Here is a 23835-nt window from a genome sequence, read left to right on the forward strand (position 1 = left end):
TCTTCCAGACTACAGTCAAGAGTATAACCCGCTTCCAAAACAAACACTTGACAACCATTCAGTTACACACAGACACACACACACACACACACACACACACACACACACACACACACACACACACACACACACACTCACACGCACACGATTTCCTTCAGTCATCACAAATATACAAAACTCTGATAAGCACTCACACTCAGCATTCCTCTAAAGTGGCCATCACATCGCTGTTGCTGCACTAAACACCCATTAAGACAAGTGGAGAGCACTACACTGGATGGTGTGGCCTCTTCACAGACAGGCACACAATAAAACACAACCTGTCATTACTGAGAAAGAGAGAGAGAGAGAGAGAGAGAGAGAGAGAGAGAGAGAGAGAGAGAGAGAGAGAGAGAGAGAATATAAACAACAAAAAAATCACTTGAAAGAGGGAGAGAGCTGAAGACGGACTGGAGGAGGGTAAAGATGGGTAGGAATAACATAAAAACTGTAATTTGTGACAACGGTAGAGAAACCCCGGATGGAAATTTTGTGATGGAAGGAGAACCAACATTATTCACAACGAGTTGTGAATAATATGAAGAGAAGGAGAGAAAGATTCAAGTGATGGGAAGAGCGAGTGTTGCAGCCTGATTATTTGGCTGTTTATGCAGAATGTTAAGAGCCCTCCAATCAGAGTTGGAGACCTCGAACTAAGGGGTCTGATAGGCCGAGGGGCCCAGCGAACTCTGCATCCAAGTCTTCTTAGTCTCTCCTCTAACCCTTTCTTCCCCTCTCCACCTATCTTCTCCCCTCTCAACCAGGCCTCTCACCCTCTCTGCACTCAACTCTGCATTGCTCTCCTGTCTCCATTCTTTTGTCTCCCTCATTTGTGAAAGGGTGTCTCTGAGAGCAAGGGCAAGTGGGAGTGTGTGAAGCAACTAAGGGATAAAGCTTCCCAATCCTCTTCCCATAACGCAACTTGTTTTAGAGATTCAACGTGGATAAAACATGTCAGTCTAATTCAAATATAAAGTACTGATATTTCAATATTTATCTTTTACAACTTTATATTATACTATCCCCAGATTTTGATGATGTGACAAAAATGGTGGCTGAGAAAGTTTGAAAGATCTGGGAATAAATGTTTGTTACGTCGGATTTCATTACCGTGTCCCACTCAGAAAGTCAACTCTTTTTTGACAAATGGAAAAAATAACTAAAGAACTACAGAGTTTTTCACACATTACACAGCATTATTTTCCCATTTACATAGACATTTTTTAAATACAATAGTATTGTATATCAGAATGTGGTTTGAAACAAGACTGATGATGAATTGAGTCACAAATGATTATTTTTGTTTTAACATTTTCAAATTATCTTACTGTCACTATTGTGTATCAGTGAAGACCAAGAAATAGTCACTTCTGGTTTGTAGGGATTAAACATGAGAGAGGTAACCCGCTGCTTCTAGACCATACCATAAACTAAACTAAGCTAAACTATGATGATGGACAGCAGCTTTCCAATCTCATATCTGTCCAACAGATGAATCAATCTCTCCATTCAACTCCAAAGCACATTCAGTATATTTCCCAAGATGTTGAACTACTTCTCTACTTCAGGTCAACTCACTTGTGTGTCAACCTGGAAGCGTGCCAGCTGAGCGATCCCCAGTCCCTTTGGTGATGCTCACATTTTTGCCTTGCTATTGAACAGGAACAACTGAATCCTATTCAACCACATTCTCACCGTACCCATTGGTGCAAACCTCTGAGTCAGTCTGAGGCACATGCCAGCATAAATGTGTGCCCGGACTCTGCAGCTGTATTCATACAATGTGTTCCAACTGTTTTGTACGCAATGATATTTAATGCACCCGCAGACCAGCTCACAATAGAATCCGATAAAATGTCCATACTTTTATTCATCGCTCAACTGTGTGTTCCAGCTGACACAAACACACAGACAACGAAACCTCACGTCGGCGGTGAAACACAGTTTGGCTGTTGGCCCTCGCTGTCCCGCAGTCTCAGACGGGCTCTTTATAGTAAACTATCGGATTGTAAACATGGCCCTCTCTGTCTCTCTCTCTCTCTCTCTCTCTCCCTCTCTCCCTCCCTCCTTCCTGGGGTATGTTTTAAACAATGTGTCCTTCATGTACGGTTGGTTACGGGGTGTACAGAAGGACATCATTAGCGCTGGTGGTTAAGCTGTAATTTACACCATTACCGAGGTAGGGGCCATTTTTATTGCCTAGTAAATTTCAGCTCTGAAATATTTAGACCATATGGCTCAATTTGTGTAATAACCTTAATTTCCAAGCACCCTTCAGCTCCCTTCAGCGCCGGCTGTTGTTGGCGGATGGTGGAGTGGTGTGTGTACACATACGTATGTGTGTGCGCGGTTTGGGGTCGGAGCATGTACGCACACATACATACATACATACACGAACACAGAAACACAGAGAAGGCAAAAATGTTAACGCGTACTCTGCATATATAACCTCTTCCACACTCACAGATTCATTCAGTCACACACATTCACATGCACACACACACACACACACACACACACACACACACACTTGCGTATGTATGCATGGCGGTAGCAGATTAATAGGGTGTCAGCTTGTGTTTGGGTGAGGGAGCGTCAGGCGTCGGCCAGATGGTTCTCAGGGATGATGACTGTCAGGGGTCCTGCTCTGATCAATGGGATGTATTAATACAGCACACGCGCATTGTTGCACAGACACACATGAATGGCAATATGTTATGCATGTACAAAGGCACACATGCAACCATATCCAACCACGGAGTAACACACACAAACAAATGTACACACAAGGTCTAACTTAACCAGTTATCCCAAGGGCCACAGTGTAACATCTGGAAGCGCCAAGGGAGGGAGGAAAGGACAGAAGATTAAAAGAGGGGAAAGAGGGAGGTGGCAGGCAGGGAGGCAGGAGTATTTAAAAAGTGGATGGGGGGAGAAAGGAGCAGCTACAGATGCTAGAGAGGAGAGGAATGCGACTCGTGGAGGGAAAGCAAAAGGTGGAAGGGAAAAGAAAAGGAAATTGAGGAGGGTTTAAGTCAGAAGGAGCAGAACATGTTGGTGAAAATGAAGAGAAAGGAGCACATGGAGAGGAGAAGCTGAGGAAATTAAGGGAGATGTAGAAGGAGATGTAGGTAGATAAAAACGGGACGGGAAAATGATCCCGAGCCTTCGATGGAAAATGCAAAATGCATGAAAAAGGAGCTTGATGGAGGTGAGAGAAAAAGAGAAAAGTTTAAAAGAGTGAACACTAAGAGGAAGAAAATAATAAAGAGAATTATAAATTATAGATCAAAAGTAAGGCAACCAGGACGCAAGTCAAAGAATTTGACAGGATTCTGTGAGTGACTATGATGTCTGCCGGAAAGGTGTACAGCATGGAGAGTGAATTTGTGTGTGTGTGTATGTGCGAGTCTGTGTGTGCGCCAGGCAGCACGTAGGGGGCTAGTGAGGCAGGCCGCCTGTGCTTCGTACCCTCATTCCGTCCGATTGCCATGACGACCCCATTAATCAGCCAAGCTGGCACAGAGCAGGGTTCCCAGCCCTGCCTGAGATCAATACACACACAAATACACACCCACAAAATGGACAAAGACACACACACAAACAATACATTCAGGAATAAAGAAATTAGGAGCAAAAAAATATTTGTTGATTTGTGAACATGAAAAAGAAAAAAGAAAAAAGGTAATATGTTGCTGGTCCATTACGATCATTACCTACAATAAGCTGTAAAATAAAAGGACTTATTTGAATGGTTTTAATGGTTTCATAATGGCCCTTTCCCTGCCTCAAAGATAATATAACGACAATAATGATTGTCTATTTTAAAACTAAAATTTGCTCACCTTTTAAGTCAAGACACGGAACCTAAGAGGCTTGCATTATTCAAGTTTGTTAAGAACTTTGTTTCTTTGTGTATTCCTCAACAAGGAAGCGCATATGGCAAAGGCACCTGTGTGACAAATGACCACCACCAAAATAAGTCTATGCCACGTCAATGAGCCTCTCACGCATACACAAGCTCACACGCGCACACACACAAACACAAAGTGTCCCATATCAATGAGAAGGTGAAAGGTCTCCATTTACATCTTGTATTAATTATGAGTGACAAGCCAAAGGTCACTGAGGGAGAAGAGGCCACTCGTATGGACAGAATATAGATCTATGCTTCTTCCTCTTCTCCCCCTTTCGCTCTCCTCCCTCCTTTCACTATCTATCACTCTGCCCCCCCCCTCCCAGTTCTTGTTCCTTCACTTGTCTTTTCATCCCCCCCCGCTACACTCTTTCAGCCTCACTAATTATATTGTGTCTTTTCTTTTATCTCTCTTAAGTTCTTGATTATCTCTCTCTGTCTTTTGCCCATTTCTGCGTGTGAATATTGATGTGTTTTTCTCTATTTCCCTTTCTCCAGTGTCTCAATCTTTGGATATCTATGTTTTTCACGTTTTTGTATCTTCATGTCTTCTCTCTGCGTGCACACACACACACACACACACACACACACACACACACACACACACACACACACACACACACACACACACACACACACACACACACAAGGATTCTCGCTACTGTTGGAAAATATCCATTGCAGCTTTGGCCGAACTTGGCCTTATTGACCTGCCAACTCGTATTTAGACGAGGTGACATCTGTTAACAGTAGTATGTGTACACATACAGTACGTACAGTCTGCAAGTGTGTGTGTGCGCGTGCCTGTGTGTGTGTGTCTGTGTCTTTGGATTGAGGAGGCTTGCTTATCGTCACTCCCTGTTTTGGAGAGTAAGGCCTGGCACTAATTTGAGGATGGGGCCCTGGAGAATAGCAGGCCACGGAGCAGTGTGTGTGTGCGTGTTGTGAGTGTGTGTGTGTCCTCAGGAGCCTCTCTGGCAAACACCCTCATATATATATACTGTATATTGCAGTTATTGACCACACACTCAAAGCGTAGACTGTCCTCACACCCAGCATTCCCCGTGCGGCCGTGTGCATTTACCTCGACAGTGAGAGCAGTAACATCAGTCGAGTTGAGCGTTGGGTCTTGTTGGTGCTTCTCGTAAACCAGTCTATAATGGGAAATGGGACCGTTGGGCCGCCCCGGTTGGCTCCACTTCAGACGGGCCGAGTATGCACCTGTGAAAGCGCACAGCACCCTGGACTGTTACAGTGATTCAACACAAGAGCATTGTAACCTAACCAGGGGTCCCGGTGAACTCACCGCTGGGTGTGACAGTGGGAGAGGCCATATCTTGGGGCTCGGCCTGTAACGTCTGCGCTAAAGCCCACTGGCTCAGAACTGAGCCTTTGGAGTTCTGTGAGCGAACCCTATACTGCAGGTAGCTGAAAGGCCACAGGGCAGGGCTGGCATCGTAAAACTCCAGCGGCCCACTGGACCAGATAAAAACCAGCAGCGCCTCCTCGGTTCCTAGTGGACGCCTATAACAGATTAAACATTTAGATCAGCCATTCATAAAACCATCTTCAATTTAGTTTGGGAGACTTTTAATGAATATAAATACTATAATTATCTTAAATTCAAACCACTAACGTTGTTATTAGTATATAAAAATCAGTCCTTGATATATGTAATATTTCTTAAATTAAACCGTACATTTTTTGCACCTGTACTACAAATAAATTCAAAATACACTTCAAATATTATTCAAAAAGTTATAAAAGGTATTTTCTTCTGGCTTTTAGTAAACTTTAGTTTGAAAATAAGTACACACGGTTTGTCTGGAATTTATATAAAAAATGTAACATCACGTCTGAAACATCATGTGCAAGTAAGTCCCCGGCTGATGCAAGCACACCGATGTCTTGGTAAGCCTCTTTGTCTGTGATTATGTGAGGTTTCAGGTGAGACTGTGAGAGAGATTTTTCTATTTTATCCAAGTCCCTGTCTGCCTGAGTCTAATCACGCCAGGTGTGTCAGTGTGCGTGCGTGTATGCGTGTGTGTGCGCACACTGCTATGCTAATGTGTGTTTCCTGAGGACTTAAAGGGCTTAGTCTGGTCTGACCCTGCATACAGATCACACAGTCTTTGGTCAACAAGCAGACCACGACCTTCAGCATGCATTAATACGTACTCGCGGATGCACACACACAAAGTACGTAGACTGGTAGGCAGACATTTGCTTGAAGATGTAACACTATGATGTAAAGGTAAATATGTAGATTATATGTATGAACATTGTTTGATTAACGTATATTAGTTCTGGTTCTTGTTTCTGGTTCTAATGTCAGCGATACAAGAATAATATTTCTGCGATGTGAATTTGATTACGAGGAAAACAGCAAAAAAATTATATTAATGTGCAAATCAATAACTGGCAAAAACAGCCCGATGTATGAAGCCTTCAGAAGTCCACTCACTACATTATTTTTGGTACAAGGTGAAATGTGACTTCAAAAAAAGTGTGATGTGTGATGATTCCTGAATTATTTCCAGCATTGGTGTCTGTGTGTGTGTGTGTGTGTGTGTTTTCTGTCTGCATGTTACCTGTATATATAGTAAGATGTGATGAGTCCGTTGGGTTTTTTGGGGGGTGACCAGTGGATCTCCAGGACTCTGGGTCCAGCTGCCTTTACTGTGGGAGGCCGCAGACCTTCTGGAGCGCTTTCTAAAGTCTGCACATAAAACCCCTCTCCTACACCACACCTGTCTCCATGGGGAAAAGAACAGGAAAATATATACACAGAACACACGAATGTCTTTCTGTGCATTCAACAATCACCGCGGCTGATCCGTTTTTACGTTTCGATTTCAGAATCCATCCTCCAATGAGCCTCTGAACTTTACGACGCACGCGCAGAACTCATTCTTTTCCACAATTTTCAAAACTTGAGTTCCTTACGGCTATTTGTGGTAAGGATAGTAAATCTTTCAAACTGAAGTGAGTACCATTGAATACTTACCAGTTTGACAGGCCTGCACTCTGATGTGGTAGGCGGTGAATGGCTCCAGACCCGTCACAGTGAGCTGCCGATCTTGGCCAGCAGGTCGCAATATGGCTCCGTCACTTTCTGGATTTAACAGGACCATGTAGTTTACGGGCTCGCTGCTGTTGAGCTGAGCTGTAAAAAAAAGAAAGAAGAGAAAGACGTTATCTGTGTTTTTAGCTTTACTACATCGATTCCAAGTGTGCTACAACTTTTAAACATCTTACACTGTTAGGTAAGTTGCAGTAAATATATTACTTTTGTTTTGCAACAATAAAGTTGACAGTGTATAAGTATGGATGAGTACAGTCTCACACTTAAACGACCTCCAGTCACCTTGATGCCCGGAAATTAAAAACTAGATATTCTAACATCCAATTCAAATTGCAAAAGGTTTGCAACAGTTGACTCACAATACAACATTTATTCCACTTATTGACTCACTCAAGGAAGTGTCTCTACATGCATTATACTGCCAGTACACTTTTTATTTTTTATATCATAGGTAACTTCATAAAAACCTGTATTCTATAAAGTAGTTAGGAGAGATGTTTGTATTTAATTATGTTATGTGTTAATTCAAATGTTGGATATGAATAAACGTAATGAGTGGAAGTAGTTTGTCTGTAAAATATATGATTTCCTAAAATCGCATCACAAGGTACCCATACTTTTGTCTTAAAACTGAATACATACAGAGACACCCACACATATACACACACACGCGCCGAGACTTTGTTAATATTCTCACCGGAGGTTTTTCCATAATTCAGGCCAACTGTATTGTGATGGGTTATTCAACATTCATGAACTCTGGATATCTCGAGAACGAACTGATTACCAGACAAATGAAAGACTTCAATTATTCACCCCCCAACTCACATGTGCACACATACACTTAAACACATACACACACCTCTGACTTCCGCGAGCACACTCACACGCACTAATGCACGCACACAGATCATGATGCATCTCTCTCATTTTGCTCTGCGATAGATGTTTAATTGTCACTGCAATATTTAAGTTTTATTATTTATAACGAATCAGCTACTCTGCCATCTCCTATTTCGCACACAATTACAAATGTGCACGCACACATACCTGTGAGGGACACACATACTGCATAGTTGCATGCACACAAATAAAGTGCTCTCGCACTCCCCCCCCCCCCCCCCCCACACACACACACACACACACACACACACACACACACACACACACACACACACACACACACACACACACACAGTGATGGAGGACTTGATCCGAGAGTAAAATGTCTTTTAAATAGCCATACGTCAGTGCCTTGCCAGTCAATGTATGCATATGAAGACACAAACATGTGCATGTACGTACACACCAACAGTCACACTTTCAAGGGAGTCTGGCACGCGTGCGAAAACACTCCAGACTCTGGGCTCAGAGAGTTAACCAAGCGTGAGAACCCAGCCGATATTTCCTCACCTTTAAAATCAACCTGTAATGACAATACAATAGGCCTGCCTATGGAAATGTCTCCATAGTGATGTGCACACGCACACAAGTATAAAGAGGCATGCATAAACACAGACACAAATATTCAGAAACAAAACTCTCTCTCACACACACACACACACACACACACACACACACACACACACACACACACACACACACACACATACACACACACACACACACACACACACACAGACACAACAGAGTGAAGTGTCTTTGCTAGTTGGCCCTATAAGCTGTTTCTGAGATAGGAAACCAGCCTAATGAGAGAGTAATAGTCAATGATAGATGGGTTAGGGCAGACAATCACTGCCCCATAAGCATGAAACTCAGGCGTGTGTGTGTCCGTGTAAACCTCGGTATGTGTGTGTCCAGGTCTTGAGAGGCCAGAAGGTGAATGGAAAAATGCTCTGGGATTTCATTTCAGTCTGACCCCAACTCTCTATCTCCTCATTTCAGAAGAAGAACACAGTGTCTAATCCATAATTGTGATTCAAACTAAATACTCAAATAAAAAATAATTTCTATTATCTATTTAGACTCACCAGGAGTGGTCCAGGCAAGAAAGATGGAGTTCGGGGCCAACACGGTCACGTTATGAGGAGGTTGGATCCCAGTGGGGCACGAGACTGGCGTTTGTATTACATATTTGTCACTCACACCGGTCCCACCGCCTGTGCTGGCCTGCAGCTCGTACACGTACCTGAAGAGATGGCAGGGAAAGACTTAGCAGATAGCAAATGCAAGGGTCACGGCGAAATCAGGGAGGGATCAAGGGAGATGGAAAGAATCTGCAGAACGGCAACGGGACATTTTCACACAAAAGAAACACAATGTTATCAATACATTCGGAATAAATGCAAAAATATCAATAATATTACTGATTTCAAATTGGCTTTTTAAAATCCAACATTATTATTTTGATATACTATTCCAGCCAGCTACATCAAGCAGGAAAGCCGCAGGTCTGGATGTTGATGGGCTCTCAAACTAGAAGAATCGCAGACCAATGTTTATGTTGTTTTGAGGGTAGATTGTCACACTGTGAAGAGTTAATTATGGCAGCAAATGCTCCTCATGAGAACCAAATCTGATCAAGCCTAACAGCTGCATGTGACAGTGGTCTTATATGGTTAGAGAATGCGTACACTCAGCAATGCTGTGCATCTTGTGAAGGAGAAAAAAAAGCCCTAACTAACTCAGCAAAACAAGTTAGTTTCTGCCGTTTTTAGGTACTTGAAAGATTCTGAACAGCAGAAACAGAAAAATTGTATCTGATAAATGTATTTATGAAGCTGCGATGTTATATATTGGTTATTATTTTTTACTGATTTGCGTACATTTTTTTGCATTGCAGAAACGACACAAAATGCATTAAGAACAACTTGGTTGATTTTTTTACCTGAAAAACAGAGGGAAAACTATTTAGATCAGTCTGAGACATAGATTACCAGAAATGTTTTTCCTTCTAGTCCATGTGTGTAAACGCATATGGTCACGGCACTTGCAAGGTGCATTTTTTTATCTTTCTCCGTCATACATCTCTCTCTTTTGCATCTGTCTCGCTACCTCTCTCGCCCTTGACATCATAAGATAGATTTCCCTTTTAAGAGCGGGTGGCTGGCTGGAGCTAAAGCCTACATTAGCTCTGTAAGTGGGCCACCATTTAACATTAAAAGCCTTTAATTTGCTATAAAGTCCAGCACACATGCATTGATAGGCGGCAGTGTTGGGTTATTGTTCATGTGCAGAGCGTTTTAAACAGCAGGCCATTAGCACCATTGTTGTGAGTTGAAACGCATTCAGGAAAAGGTATTGAAACTACCCGTATATTTCTTTCATACGTAGACACACAAAACACCCTAAATAAATGCACCTCACTGAGAAACACTTGCTGTGGAGAGGAGAGAGAACGAGACACCTTGAGAAGAAGAGGGAGACCTTTTATCATGGCAGAAGGTTTCTGGGGGAGAATGAATTTAAACACTTCATCACTGGAAGATATTTACTTAAATGTAAACACCGCCTTGGGATATCAAAAATGAAATGGTGTGTGTGGTAGGAAATGGGTGAGAGGGGCATTTGCATCTGTTTGGATGTGGTTGTGTGTGTGTGTGTGTCCTGCGGGGCCAGCCAGAGGGAATAGGTTAATTCTCTCGTCATCTTAGACACTTCCTGGGCTACCGAAGCAAAGTGACAGCTAATCAACATTGTCATAAATAATCAATGGCCACTTTGAGCGGTCTCACGCACAGACACTTGCGCACACAGACAGCCATGCGTGGGTACACAAACTCGCGTGCCCGGCGAAAACGCAAAAGACTGCCCGGATAATGGGGCCGGTGCTCCCTGTGTAATTCTTGGTGCAGTGCTAAATTGGGAAAAGAAGGGAAGGAGGAAGGGAAGGAGGTAAGAGGGAAAGGACGGGAGGGTGAGAGGCTGGAAAAGTGAACAGGAGGTGAGACAAGCCATGAGATGTGAAGGGAATGCCTTCTGGCAGACTATCTGGAATTAAGGAAAATGAAACGTCACACACACACACATACAGTCCTATCTTCTTCCATTGAAGTAGTGCAGGGTGTTATCCTAAGAATTCTATTTGGAGGAAGGAGAAAGACCCTCTGGAGAGAGTAGGCCAAGGAGAGAAAGGCCGAAACAGGAGAGACGGAAAGGGGGGAATAATTTTACACTCTCATAATTAAACAGACATGGATTAATAAAGGTTAAATTAAAATAAACAGATAAATAAAACCTCCGCCTCAATGCGGTCTGTAAGCAAAAGCCCAATCTGATTTGTGTTTTAACGTGTGTGCCTGAGTTTGCATCTGTCATGGGCATGTCAAATATTTGCTTATTAAATGACACAAACAGACATATACAGAGCGCAGTCCTAAGAGAGAGAGAGAGACATGGATGGGACAATAGGTTGACCCCAATATAAACACCCACACACTCAAATGGGAAAACATTGGAATTAATGATTAATTCTGAAGCTACAGGTGAAGCCTGTTTAAGCATGTGGGACTTCTGCATACATGCACTCATTTAATCTCAAACACGTTAACATTCATTCGTGTGGGAAGTGTGCGAGTGATCGCTCTCCACCTGCGGTTTGGCAGGAGTCCAGTGTCAGTATAATTCTGCTCACGGTGGTCTCCCGTAAAAATAGTGTCGCCGTCTCTGTTCAGTCTGTACTGGGAGATGTGTCCATTAGGCTGGAGCGGCTGATCCCAGTACAGCTCAACCGCAGATGTGTTTATTACCACATGTCTGGGGCTTGACCATACTCCTGAGAAGCACAGAGGGGGAGAGAAGACATGGAAGTGAGTATTTACCAACATTAACTAGCACCTATCATTGATATATACCGGTCGGCCCTTTTCTTCATTCCAGACAAACTGAACGTGGACTCAACCGGGAGCTTCTTCTGTTATCAAATTAGCAACAGCAAATCTGAAAGCTTGTTTGAGATTTAACTGTGGTCAGGTTGAATGAATATTTAGTTTACTGTAAACTGAGACTAATTATTTGAATGTGAATGCAGATAATAGATTAATTGAAGTATGGCTAAAATATTACAATGGCGTACGTTCGGTCATGTTATGAAACAAGAAGAAAATTACATTAATCAGGCAGAAAGCAATTAATATGTAATTAAATTATTTTAAATCAAATGGACAAACATAGTCTAAAACTGTCTATGGAGGAGAGTTTCATTAATATTTAACATAAATCAAATTGGTTAATTAATATATAAACGTAAATATCTATCAGGTATGTTGATTCTAATCACACAGATGAATGCATTTTAGATGATATTAAATAATATTGTAACCATTAAGACAAAGCAAAAGGGTTGGGGCTAGGGGGCAAAGAGGGGACAAAAGATATACAGATAAATTATAAAAAATAATAAAAGAGGTGTCATAAGTAAGACAATATTTGAATAACAAAGTGTTGAAAAGCCGCCCAAGAGGAAATAAATGATATTCAGTTGAAAAACAATAGCAAAAATATTGAAACCTTGGAGGAGAGAATAGTCAATATGTTTCAATGGGTACGTAAGAAAATACAAAAAGGAGATGACTAAATAAACAGACAGACAAACATTAAAAAAAGATGTGGAAAGAAAAAATCAAGGGAGACCAGAGAAGAATGAGAGGCGCTGGAGCAAAAGAGACAAAAGCGAACAAGAAAGGGAAGTGAAGGAAGAAAGGATGAAATCCTTCTGATTGAAGTTTAATAAATAAAGATGCACAACAACATTTAGGCAAGTCAACAAAAGGAAGCTCCACTGTAGTAAACAGTGAGGAGAGAGAGAGAGAGAGAGGGGAGAGAGAGGAGAGCAGTAGGAGGAGAAATGTAAAAGATTAAGTAAGGACGATTTAGACAAAGGCACATGAAGAAAGTATCCAGAAAATTCAACAGATTTGGTTGGTTGGTTGGTTAAAGTATTTATCGAAATGAAAATCAATTTAATCATTTGGTTAAATTTAAACAAGCCTTAAAAATAATCCCATATAATTGTTTTTGTCAACAGGCAAAAATACAAACACAAATCATTTGTACAGTACTTCAATGGTACATGTGTGTATGTGTGTGTGTGTGTGTACCAGCAGGGGAGGCTTGCATTGTGCGTCCTGTGGAAGGTAAGCTTGCTCCACATCCAACAGCTGTGCAGGCCACCAGCACAAAACTGTAGTCTGTGTACGGCTGCAAACCTGTAGCACACAGACAGGTATACATTTGATATAGAAAAGCTTAAAGAAGGAAGTATCTCAGACTTATAAGTACACAAAGGATAGAAAATCATACTCATGCTTTTTTTTTTTTACAATTAGATGCACATGAGTGGTGAATGGTGTAAAGGCCAGAAAGAGGAAAGACTAACAACAAAATGAAAACTGGGCAAAAAAGTAAGAGAGCGAGCAAAGCTGGCCGAGCCCGTATCACAAGCTTCCTCTATCACTCTCTCTCCATTTCACTCTCCCTCCCTCTGTTCTTTCCACACTCTCTCAACGGATGGATCCATATCTGTCGGTGTTAAATTATGCATGCCATAACTCAATAATGAAACAACGTAAAGATGGGCAGCCGCAGAACTGACATGGGATAGGACCGGTCCAACGCTGTAATGTCATCAGCTTTTGATCTATGATAATTATGATACCTGGGTATGCGTTTAGGCTACAGCGTCCAGACATGATTTATTTATAGGCACCCACTATGCAGCTTAAAAGAAATCACACTGCGGCTCTTTAACTGCAACCACTGAAAATCTGTTTTTTTGGTGCTATATTGAACCCTTTTATTGGATGATTTAAATACTGGAAGTTGAGGAAAATTCTACATGAAGCTAAACAAAGTTATCCTTGAGTTTAAAGCACTTTCTGGTGATTGAAAACGTTTGTCTCCTTGGGATATATTTTCTGCCCGGTTCTTGATATACGGTGGATGGATGGGGATTAATGGATGGATGCAAATCCTTAATGTTGTCATGGAGGTTGACTGGGTGTTTTACGGTCATTCACTTAGCTGACAGCGTACAACAGCTTACAAATCAAATTGAAGGGAAAATGAAAGAACCAAAACGACGCTATTTCAAAAGGATGAATGCAGATCGGCGCTGCATGATACAGTGTGTGGAATTCTTAATCTAAAATTGCTCTTTTTTTTTAGGTGCGGTAAAACATATTAGACAACAATAATGATTGAAAGCTTACATACATTACATTTTAATATAGGAAAAAAGTAATGCATACTTTTTTTAATAGCATACTCCCGAAGAACAAATAATACTGAGAGAGTTTGTTGTTTAAATTTGATTTGTTCTATTTAATGACTCTCCCTCTAAGAAGGAAAAATAAATAGTTCCTCACTCTTAACCACTATAAGCAAGATATCACACACAAAAATAAATCACCAAATTCACTTTTTCTAGAACATATTTTAAGTCTTAATAATCAAAATGGTCTATTGACGCGTCCAGCAGGATGTATTTGGTCACTGACAGCCAGAGGGACACTTGCTGCTATGAGCATACCGGGATCCATCCTATGTTGTCTACGTACGGCAGAGAACGCGTGCATCAACACGCACGCACACGCACACACACACACAGAGCGCGGAGACCTTCACCGTGATTTCCTCACGTCTCTTTCTACTTCTTAGCCTGCTTAACATACCTCGAAGCCTGCCACGCTTAACACAACCTCTGATCAACGTGTGTGTGTGTGTGTGTGTTTGTGCAAATGTTCACACATTGTTGCTCTGTGTTTGAGTTAAATACAGGAAATCTGCCAGCCATAGTAAGGTACTAGGATTGAAGCGTAAGGCTCTGTTACACTATTTAAATGTGCAACTAAGCGTGTTTATATGCGTGTGTTCACTCCAGTATAGTAGACGAAATCTGCCGGTGATGTCATTTGTTGCAACACTGAATAAAGCAGTAGCTCTGCACTGCGTTCTCCAACATTAAGACAGACAGAGTGACCCTACGGGGAATTGGACGGACATTTGTAATATTTGACACAGAACCCGGGTGGACAGCTTTATAGGGCAAGGAGGACATGTGGCAATGGCTTCAGAGAGTGTCTATGTGGACCAACATAATATAGAAAATACTTTAAAGCCATTCCCATGCTTATTAATGACTGAATTCAGTTCAGGAAGCAAAGAACACGTTTATCCGTTCAGCCCTCTATGAAAGAAGCACAGTCGTAAACTTAAAACTACAAGGCCAAAACACTAAGATCTCTCGTTCTCCAACTGCTTTGTCGCATGATATTTCAAATATAAAACCAAAACAAACCTTAATACTACTCCTTCAACGGGCGTGTGCAGATGGACACAAACACGCAAAAACACCTCTGATGTTTCTATGTGTGTTACAAATGACCTTTGACAGTCAGCCTGTAGAGGGCAGTGTTGGTCTGCTGAAAAGATTACACCATTTCTACAGTGAAGAGTGTGTGTGTGTGTGTGTTTACCTGCACTGCCAGTGCATACACACATATGCTTATGTGCCTGATTATGGAATAGACAGAGGAAGCTTCAATCATTTTTACAGTAATCACTGGGAAGTGAAAAATGGATGGAGGGCGTTTTGATGTGAGCAGCCAGTGGTTTACTAACTAAGAGCGAGACAGGGTGGGAACTGTTGTCAGGATCTTCGATCCCCCCGTCCACGTGAGAGCTGGTCACAGTGGAGATGTGTGTGTTTGTGTAATTCAGAGTAAAGAGTTGAAGCTTACATTCATTTAAAAAGTAACTGAGCGACTGTGCTTCAAAGAACAGGAAGGACTGTAAACTGTTTTTGTGGATGTACCCATGCGTGTGCATGTGCTGCAGTAAAAGTTGCTGTTCCCCGTTTGCATCAGAGAATATGATAGGATGAATGGCAACGGCCCCAATACCGCGCTGTGAACCTGATACACCACATTGACGGAGAGAGAGAGAGAGAGAGAGAGAGAGAGAGAGAGAGAGGGGGATGAAAAAAAGTTAGGGAAATAAATAGAGAAAATACATTGGAGAAAGAATTAAACAATTAGCGTGATAAACTAAATATGCTTTTTTTGCATGACAAACACAACAAACTGACTATCAAGACCAACAAAAAAAACTCAATACCAAAAATAACAGAAAGAGAGAGGGAGGGAGGGGGAGGGTGGGGAGAGTAGAGCTTCGATAACACCTCTCCTAAATAATTAAGACTTTGACTTCCTGTCTGTGGCTCCCTAATGCAGCGATCGTCTGGGATGGAACAATAAGATCAGGTTCACATACACAGGCGCGCAAACACACACACACACACACACACACACACACACACACACACACACACACACACACACACACACACACACACACAGGCTTAATTTACACACACACATTCCACTATCTCAGTGTGGAACACAAGGCCGAAACGTCATGGGAAGACTACATTTTTTAAACGTATTTATTTTATTTGTGAGGCGATAGCTTTATGCACATTTGAGAATGATTGCTTTTGATGTACTCGCTTACGGTTAAAAGCTAAATCTTTTGAATGACAAGAGAATCAGTAATTCATGGATGTATTTTGGCCTTCTTATATATTAACTTAACACTCAATCAGACTAACCTCCATCTCAGAGAATATCCTTCTTCACTGCCTACTTTCACAATGAGTTCCACTAAGTTAGAACGAGTAATGAAGTACAAAGTTGTGTGTGTTAACTAGTTATGAAAGACTCATCGTGCATATTGTCACGTTGACAGTTCTCATAAAAGACGGATTGGGGATTGATCCATGGAAAGAAAAGTTCTCTTCTGTCAACCTTCTCCATTCCTGCATCCCTGTACCTAAAGCACAGACCAATCAGAGCATGAGGGAAACACATTAATAAATAAAAGAACATACTTTATTCCCTGCTGTTCTGAATTAATAATGAGCCTACAAACGACCAATTAAACACATGATGAATGCCATAATCTATATAATTGCAGGCAATAAGTCATTGTGAGCTAATGATAGCAATACTTAATATCGATTCACATGGGGTGTCTTTGTACAGTTGTGCTTAATTCTTTCTATGAAGTGCCCCTTTTTAGAACAGCTAAAAATGCTATTAATAAGAGTCCATTTATTTATTTTCCTCAGGCAAAACATTGAGGAACAGGAATCTGTAGAAGCCACACATTTGTTTTTATAATTTTAGGTTATGGCATCTCAGAGGCAGCTATTTACTTTCAATGATAACCATGCGAAGCAGTTATAAGCAATAAGTTATGAAACACATGGCGCTTGTAAGCGCTGTGTTGAAAATGAAAAAAAAATAAAAGAAGCTCCTCTTAGAAACTAGATTTTTGTGGCATCGCTTACGTGATGCAAAACAGTTTTTTTTGGACTACATTTGAACAACATTTGCATTTTTTGTAAATGGCACTGTGTTTTTTATATCTTCATTATAAAGCACCACCATTTTATTACGAAAGTGAATCTATATGAGCCTTCTAAATAAACAAATGCCTCAGTGCCCAAAGAGATTTTGATAGATCATATAAGTTACAACACTTCAGAACTATTTAATTTTAAATTGACAAAAAAGCACACTTTCTGTGTGTTCTCCAGTTTCTGTGGTTTGAGTGAGGGAGTAAGCTCTCAGAGCGCCTGTCTCACAGGGAGAGCGATGCAGAGGATGAATGATGGCGTATTAAACATTAAGGATGAAGAAGTAGCACAGCAATTATTTCTGTTCATATTTCACTGAAAACACTTGGATTCATCAATCCATCTTTTCATTTATCCCACTCCTTCTCCCTATTCTCCTTCACCCCATTTGAAAAAGTGTAATTCCGTGGCCCTTTCCCTTCTTCGTCAAACGCTTTCTCTCTTAGACTCTTTGTAATGTGTTGTGGGTTTTTTTCCCTTTTTAAACACACATGTTCGCATGAAACAGCCCCCGAGCTCTGATTTAAAGTTAGTTTGTCACACTTTTCACTGCATGTGCACCTCAGCATGGAAATGAGTGTGGACACACAAATGTGTTTATAAGGAATGTAACTCATATTATTCATGTATACTTGTTGTGTAGAATCAAACTGAATTAGGAAAAAGAAGGTGATAACATTGATAAAATACATAGTAGGGCCGACATGCATAACAAGTTTGGCACCACTCAAGACTTTTTTTTCTAATCGATCTGTATTGGCAAAAGGATGCTGATCCATTTCTGTTATTTTAAAACACAGCCTTGCAATACATTAAGCCTTAATGTACTATTACTTTTGAGTACATGTGTTGCTAGAATGACGGTTACAAAGTGAGCGGGGGAAAGAGAACACGAGAGAGTGAGAGAGAGAGAGAGAGAGAGAAAGAAAGATAAAGAGGGAAACTCCCCCAGTAGTGGTTTTGGCGAAATACACAGGGTTTCCCAGTGTCTCACTGGGGGGACGAGGCAATTTCACACACGCGTGCTGGTTGCTTACACTGGCACAGGGGGCTGGTACAGTATTACAGCACATTACCATCTCTATTTGGCATTGTTTGCTGTGGCTCATGCCTACACATACAAACACACATGCTTGTACGCACACAATTCCTGAACCACAGGCACCATGGGAATAGTCTATTGGCTACTGGCAAAGCTGATGCCTGGTCCGAGTCCAAGACGGAGCTGCGAAGGGGCAATGCCACTGAAAATCAGTCACTCGACTCCTACGCGAGAGCGTTTAATATATAAAAATCAGATACGCCTCTGACGGTTTCATTATTTCTATTTCAGAGATGGATCGGTATGTCTTATGATTCCAACCTATACTGGCATTTCCTTTTTGTCTCTCACAAATCAGATGTTCATGACACCACCATGTTTGTGTGCATGTCTACAATATTAAACCACTTACACACTCTATTTTGAGTGCTTTGTTAGAGTACTGTGTCTCTATAAGTTAAGTTCTTGTTATGTGTGTTTCATGAGAGCCTGAGTTGGCTTGTCTGGCTCCTTTATCTGAGTTTGCTTATGCACTTGTTGTGTGAGGGAAAGGGCACGATAGAGGCTGGTGGGAATCAGGTGTAACAAACTTCAATTGTTTGATGGCTTTCAGAAAGCGGCATGACAAAAATCAAAAGGAGAGGGGGAGGAGAAAAGAAGAAATGGAGAGAGCGCGAGATGAAAAAGGGTAAGGAGCACAGAGAACAATTTGGAATGTGAGAAAACAGGGGAGAAGGTAAGGAACTAACATGAGAGAATGTTGAAGAGCAGAGAAAAAGTGGCGAAAAAGTGAGGCATTTGATTATGTGCGAGAATCTTACCAGTCGCAGTGTAATTTCTGGGCCCATCGATGTGCGTACATATGGTTCCTACACCGGTCTGGTTCAGGCGGTACTGTTGTATGTTTCCGTTGGGACGAGTAGGTTCAGACCAGCTCACATGGAGGGAGAAAGGACTTAAAGCTGTTACCTCTGGAGGCTGCACGTCCTCTGGGACTCCTTGGGCTGTCACTGCCACCACCTGAACACACACAAGGACAGTCATACAAGAGTTTAACTATAACATATGACACATTTCTGATATTTTACACAATGTAAAAGGTGGGGATAACAGATGGATTCCTGCTTTGACCATTTATGAGCGTAATTAACACAATCACAAGGCAGTAAAAAACTTCCAAATTCAGGAATTCTCTTTCTAATGTAGTAAAAACCTTGTTTATGACATAGAAAGACATTTGCTGGTAATTAAATGTATTTCCCAAAAAATAAAAAAAGGAAAAATCTGGATAAGAAGACTTTTTTTATTGTTTGTTATAACCTGCTGCCAAATGCACCCAAAGCAGGGAACAACACCTCCCCCCCCCCAACAAACACAGCTTTTTATTAAATTGCTGAATCACCATCTTATTTTAAATTCTTTGTGGATCATCGGTGGACCCCTGTGAATGCTGGGTGAATGTGGAGACCACAGAATCACAGGGCAATCTGCTGCTAATGGCAACAGGGATATCCTGCCTTAATAGACTGTCACTAGCATTTCCCCCACCTGTCCAACACAGTGCTGTGCAATTAGAAGACTGCTACTACAACTAAGGAGACACACAACCATGGGCACATATATAAACACGCACACACACACACACACACACACACACACACACACACACACACACGCAAATACAAAGGGGGGGGGGGGGGTAGAGAGGAAACAGAAAACGAGGAGGAGGAGAAGATAAGGAAGATGCAGAGAAAATGCTTCACTCTGCTGTTAAACTCAGATTTCACTCAAGTCTAAAGAAAATAAAACCACGTATTGTATGCAAGCGTACCCTAAATGTCATGAACATACAGTTGATATGACTTGGATGGAGACCTTTACCCTGACTTTAGTTGAAATAAGTTGAGCAGCACATTGATACAGATAAATGAAATACATTTGGTAATCCTGGTTTCTTTTGAGGTGAATCTAACTCACTACATGCATCTCACAGTTATAATACCTGGTCCTAGGTAAAGATTTTTGATCTGGGCATGTTATAGTTTATTAATAGGGTAGATATGTAAACATGGAAAAGAATCATTAATAGCTCAGATAAATACATTTTACTCACGTGCAATAAAATATTGCATACATGGAAACTTGGATGGTCAAGGAAACATGGCATTATGATAGACATTAGGGAAAAAGAGAAGGGGGGTGGTTGGACACCAGATGACAGTTGTTGTAAAAGAGAAACTTAAAAAGAGACAAATGACAAAGAGAAACCAAAGAGTGCTGCGTTTGGATCAAGAAGATGACAGAAGACAAATCGCACAGTGAACAGGACAGAAGGATTCGAAGACACAGGAGGACCAATCGCTCTTCCTCTCTCTCTAAGTGACCAACCGTATTAGATCAGCACCTTCTGTTGTCACAGCAGGTGTGCATTTGTGTGTGCCCGTGTTTGTTTGTCCGTGCCTGTGTGTATATGTGCGGGGGCTGATGCCAGGTAATTGCAGTGGTGTATTAGGTTAGCCCAAGTTATCCCATAATTGGGACTGTTTGGCCAATTTTCACTGGTGTACAAACTAATCCAACTCACTTCCATTTCCACCCTCTGCTGGGAGTGTGTGTGCTTCTTTGTGTGAATGTGTGTAAGTCTGAGTGTGAGCGAGGTAGCAGAGAGACAGAGAAAGGGAGGAAGACGATTGAGCTTTGGGTCGATCCACGTATGGCCTTTGGGTTTGTGCATGTTCTTCTGCTCAGCTTTCGGCTAAGTGACCACAGGGTTCGGGTTGACGGGGAGTCGGGGGATCCAACATTATCACACCACTGTTGCAGAGTTTGCACCGGCTAAATTTGAGCTGCTGGAGGTCGGTTTCCAGGAGCTACTGCATTACTACTTTATCCGTGTCATTATTCTCTCAATCAATCATTTACTGGATACATTTATACATCAAAAGTCTAGTTTCAACCAACTATCTCCATCACATTCTCTCTTGTCTATCCACCCTCCAATAATACATCCACAGGTTTTGTATTTAAGTAAGAATTGACTAAAAATGATGGCATGTCAAATTAACTAAAAAAAAATTTAAAAAAGCCAGAAAGACAGTTTTCAACATAAGCTTTCATCATCCCTAAGCCGGAGAAATTAATTGTTGTGGTGATATCAGCTCTGCTACAGCCACAGAGATAGTAGGGGGGAGTTATCACAAACATCAGGGAGGCTCAGCAAATCCAGAGCCTCACATGCAGGGAGAGAGCCGAAAGAAGGCTAAATGAAAACTTGTTCCGACATGGAACAACATCCCACACTGTACTTATTCAACAATAAAGGTCAGACAGTTTACAATTCGTAAAATATAACTTAAACAAGCTCAGTCTATCTTTAAAGCAGCCATTAAACCATCATATAGGGGAATGATGTACATGGAGGGCTACTAGAAACAGAACAGTTCTGTCGTTTTGATTTGAATGCTCCCAACAGCCTCCCAGCAGCCCGTGAACTTTAAAGTCCTAAGAAAGTTGCATGCTGTTGCATGCTGTGCATTATATTTGTGAGACGGGTAAGCATGAGGTTAGCAACATAATTACTGGAGTAGCAATGACAAAAAGACATATGTAGTCTTACCTGTGAGCTGTCGGTACAACCAGCCCGGTTACAGACCCTCAGCTGGTAATTGTATTCCCTGAAAGGCCTGATCCCGCCTACATCAGTGAAACTGTTTTCCTCCCCACGGTAACGTTCTTGTCCATTCCGCAGTATAATGTAGTGGGTGATGTCACCTTGTAAAATGGAAAAGTAACTTTAAAATCAATGTCAGAAGTTTCACAATATTCCAAAGATGTGAGAGGTCCTGCGTTGTAGATAATCATGAACACTCCTCTACAATTTAGCCAATTTAACAGAACCACATGTACGAAAAGGGGGATTTTTATTGATACATTCATGCACGCATACACACACACCATTACGCCTGGCTGGAGCGTGCCACAGCAACTGGATGATGTCATCTCGTTCACCTACGCGACTCCAGCGAGGCGGTGCCACTCCCCACGGCTTGTCTTCACTGGTGGTCACTGTTGTGACATCACTGGAGCCTCGACCAAAGCTGTTCCAGCCCCTCACCCTGTACTCATAGGTGGTGAAGGGCTCCAGGTCAGAGTCTATTAGACAGCAAGTAAGGTAAGGATGACAGAAGAATTGGAGAAAGGAAGATAAAACAATAACATTAGGCCGGTTGCAAGAGAATAATCAATCAGTCTGTAAGATTGTCAATTGATTTGAGAAATCCATTACCAACACTGTAACAAGTACAAGTTATGAATACTGTGTAAACAGTAAAAACGACCGTTAATGCATCCGTTAATGCTTATGACGAGGAACAGTGATAAATATTAAGACGTGAGTAGCAAAATATTTCTGATGGATTTGGACCTTTTATTGGTTAGTTGTACTAATCTAAAGGGTGCAGTTGTTTCCCGTTTGTACAACATTAGAGTTGTACTGCCAATGTAAACACACTTTATATGGACAAATACCAAATATATGCACAATCGCTGGTGAGTGGTTGTAAACGTCAGGCCATTACTGAAGCATTCTGGGAGACAGGTTGTGACAACCCTTATGGTGAGGTGAACATACAGAAGCATATATAAATACCGATGCCCTTCTACACGCTCACATGCACATATGCATTATTTTCAGGAGTGTTAAGGGACTTAAGCTGTAAATGAGACCATGTTTTTTACCGCCATTCTGGGACTCTTGTCTTTACTACTGTGATAACCGAAGCAGCAAAACACACACAGCGGCACACACATTTAAACAAAACACAAGAGGTGTTTTTATAGCTACAAGTCTAAAAAATTAATTTATCTTTTTGATTAAAAACTAATTCCCCAAAATATGAAATACAAATTGCATTTTCACACATGTAGTTATTTATATGGGACCCACCTTAGAATTTTTTCCCAGAGAACCATAGCATGGTACCCTGCTTGTGTGTGTGTGTGTGTGTGTGTGTGTGTGTGTGTGTGTGTGTGTGTGCATCTGTGCATGAGAAACATCTGGTGTATGGTGGGTGGCGACAGCTTTATGTGCCTCTGCCCAGATGGTGTCACAGCATTGCCTAGAAACTCTTATCCTAACCACCCCACGTGCCCCCCCTTTGCTCCCGCAGCACACACACGCACAGAACAAAAAACACATACACAAAACCACAAACACTGCAGAAGAACACTTCAATGGTAACTAACTGGACACTAACGCCCAAAGAAAAAACATGGAATTATTGTACAACCACCCATGCACATATATGACATCCACAACCATATCTACCCAGATATATAATGTGTGGACAGACTGAAAATCCTGACGCACAGGCCCA

General features: G+C 41.6%; 1 protein-coding gene across 1 annotated transcript in view; it reads right to left on the reverse strand.

Moving 5' to 3' along the window:
• ush2a (Usher syndrome 2A (autosomal recessive, mild)) overlaps nt 1-23835 on the reverse strand; it is a 158288-nt gene that overhangs the window by 18758 nt on the left and 115695 nt on the right. Inside the window, exons 65-74 of the mRNA XM_078085091.1 lie at nt 22415-22612; nt 22077-22231; nt 19282-19480; nt 13100-13207; nt 11592-11775; nt 9032-9189; nt 6963-7121; nt 6547-6709; nt 5262-5479; nt 5040-5176 (exon numbers count right to left, since the gene is read on the reverse strand). Of these exons, the coding sequence (XP_077941217.1) occupies nt 5040-5176; nt 5262-5479; nt 6547-6709; nt 6963-7121; nt 9032-9189; nt 11592-11775; nt 13100-13207; nt 19282-19480; nt 22077-22231; nt 22415-22612 (1679 nt within the window). The remainder of the gene's footprint in view (nt 1-5039; nt 5177-5261; nt 5480-6546; nt 6710-6962; nt 7122-9031; nt 9190-11591; nt 11776-13099; nt 13208-19281; nt 19481-22076; nt 22232-22414; nt 22613-23835) is intronic.

The sequence above is a fragment of the Gasterosteus aculeatus genome, chromosome 12 (genome assembly GCF_964276395.1).
Source record: "Gasterosteus aculeatus chromosome 12, fGasAcu3.hap1.1, whole genome shotgun sequence".
Lineage (NCBI taxonomy): Eukaryota > Metazoa > Chordata > Actinopteri > Perciformes > Gasterosteidae > Gasterosteus > Gasterosteus aculeatus.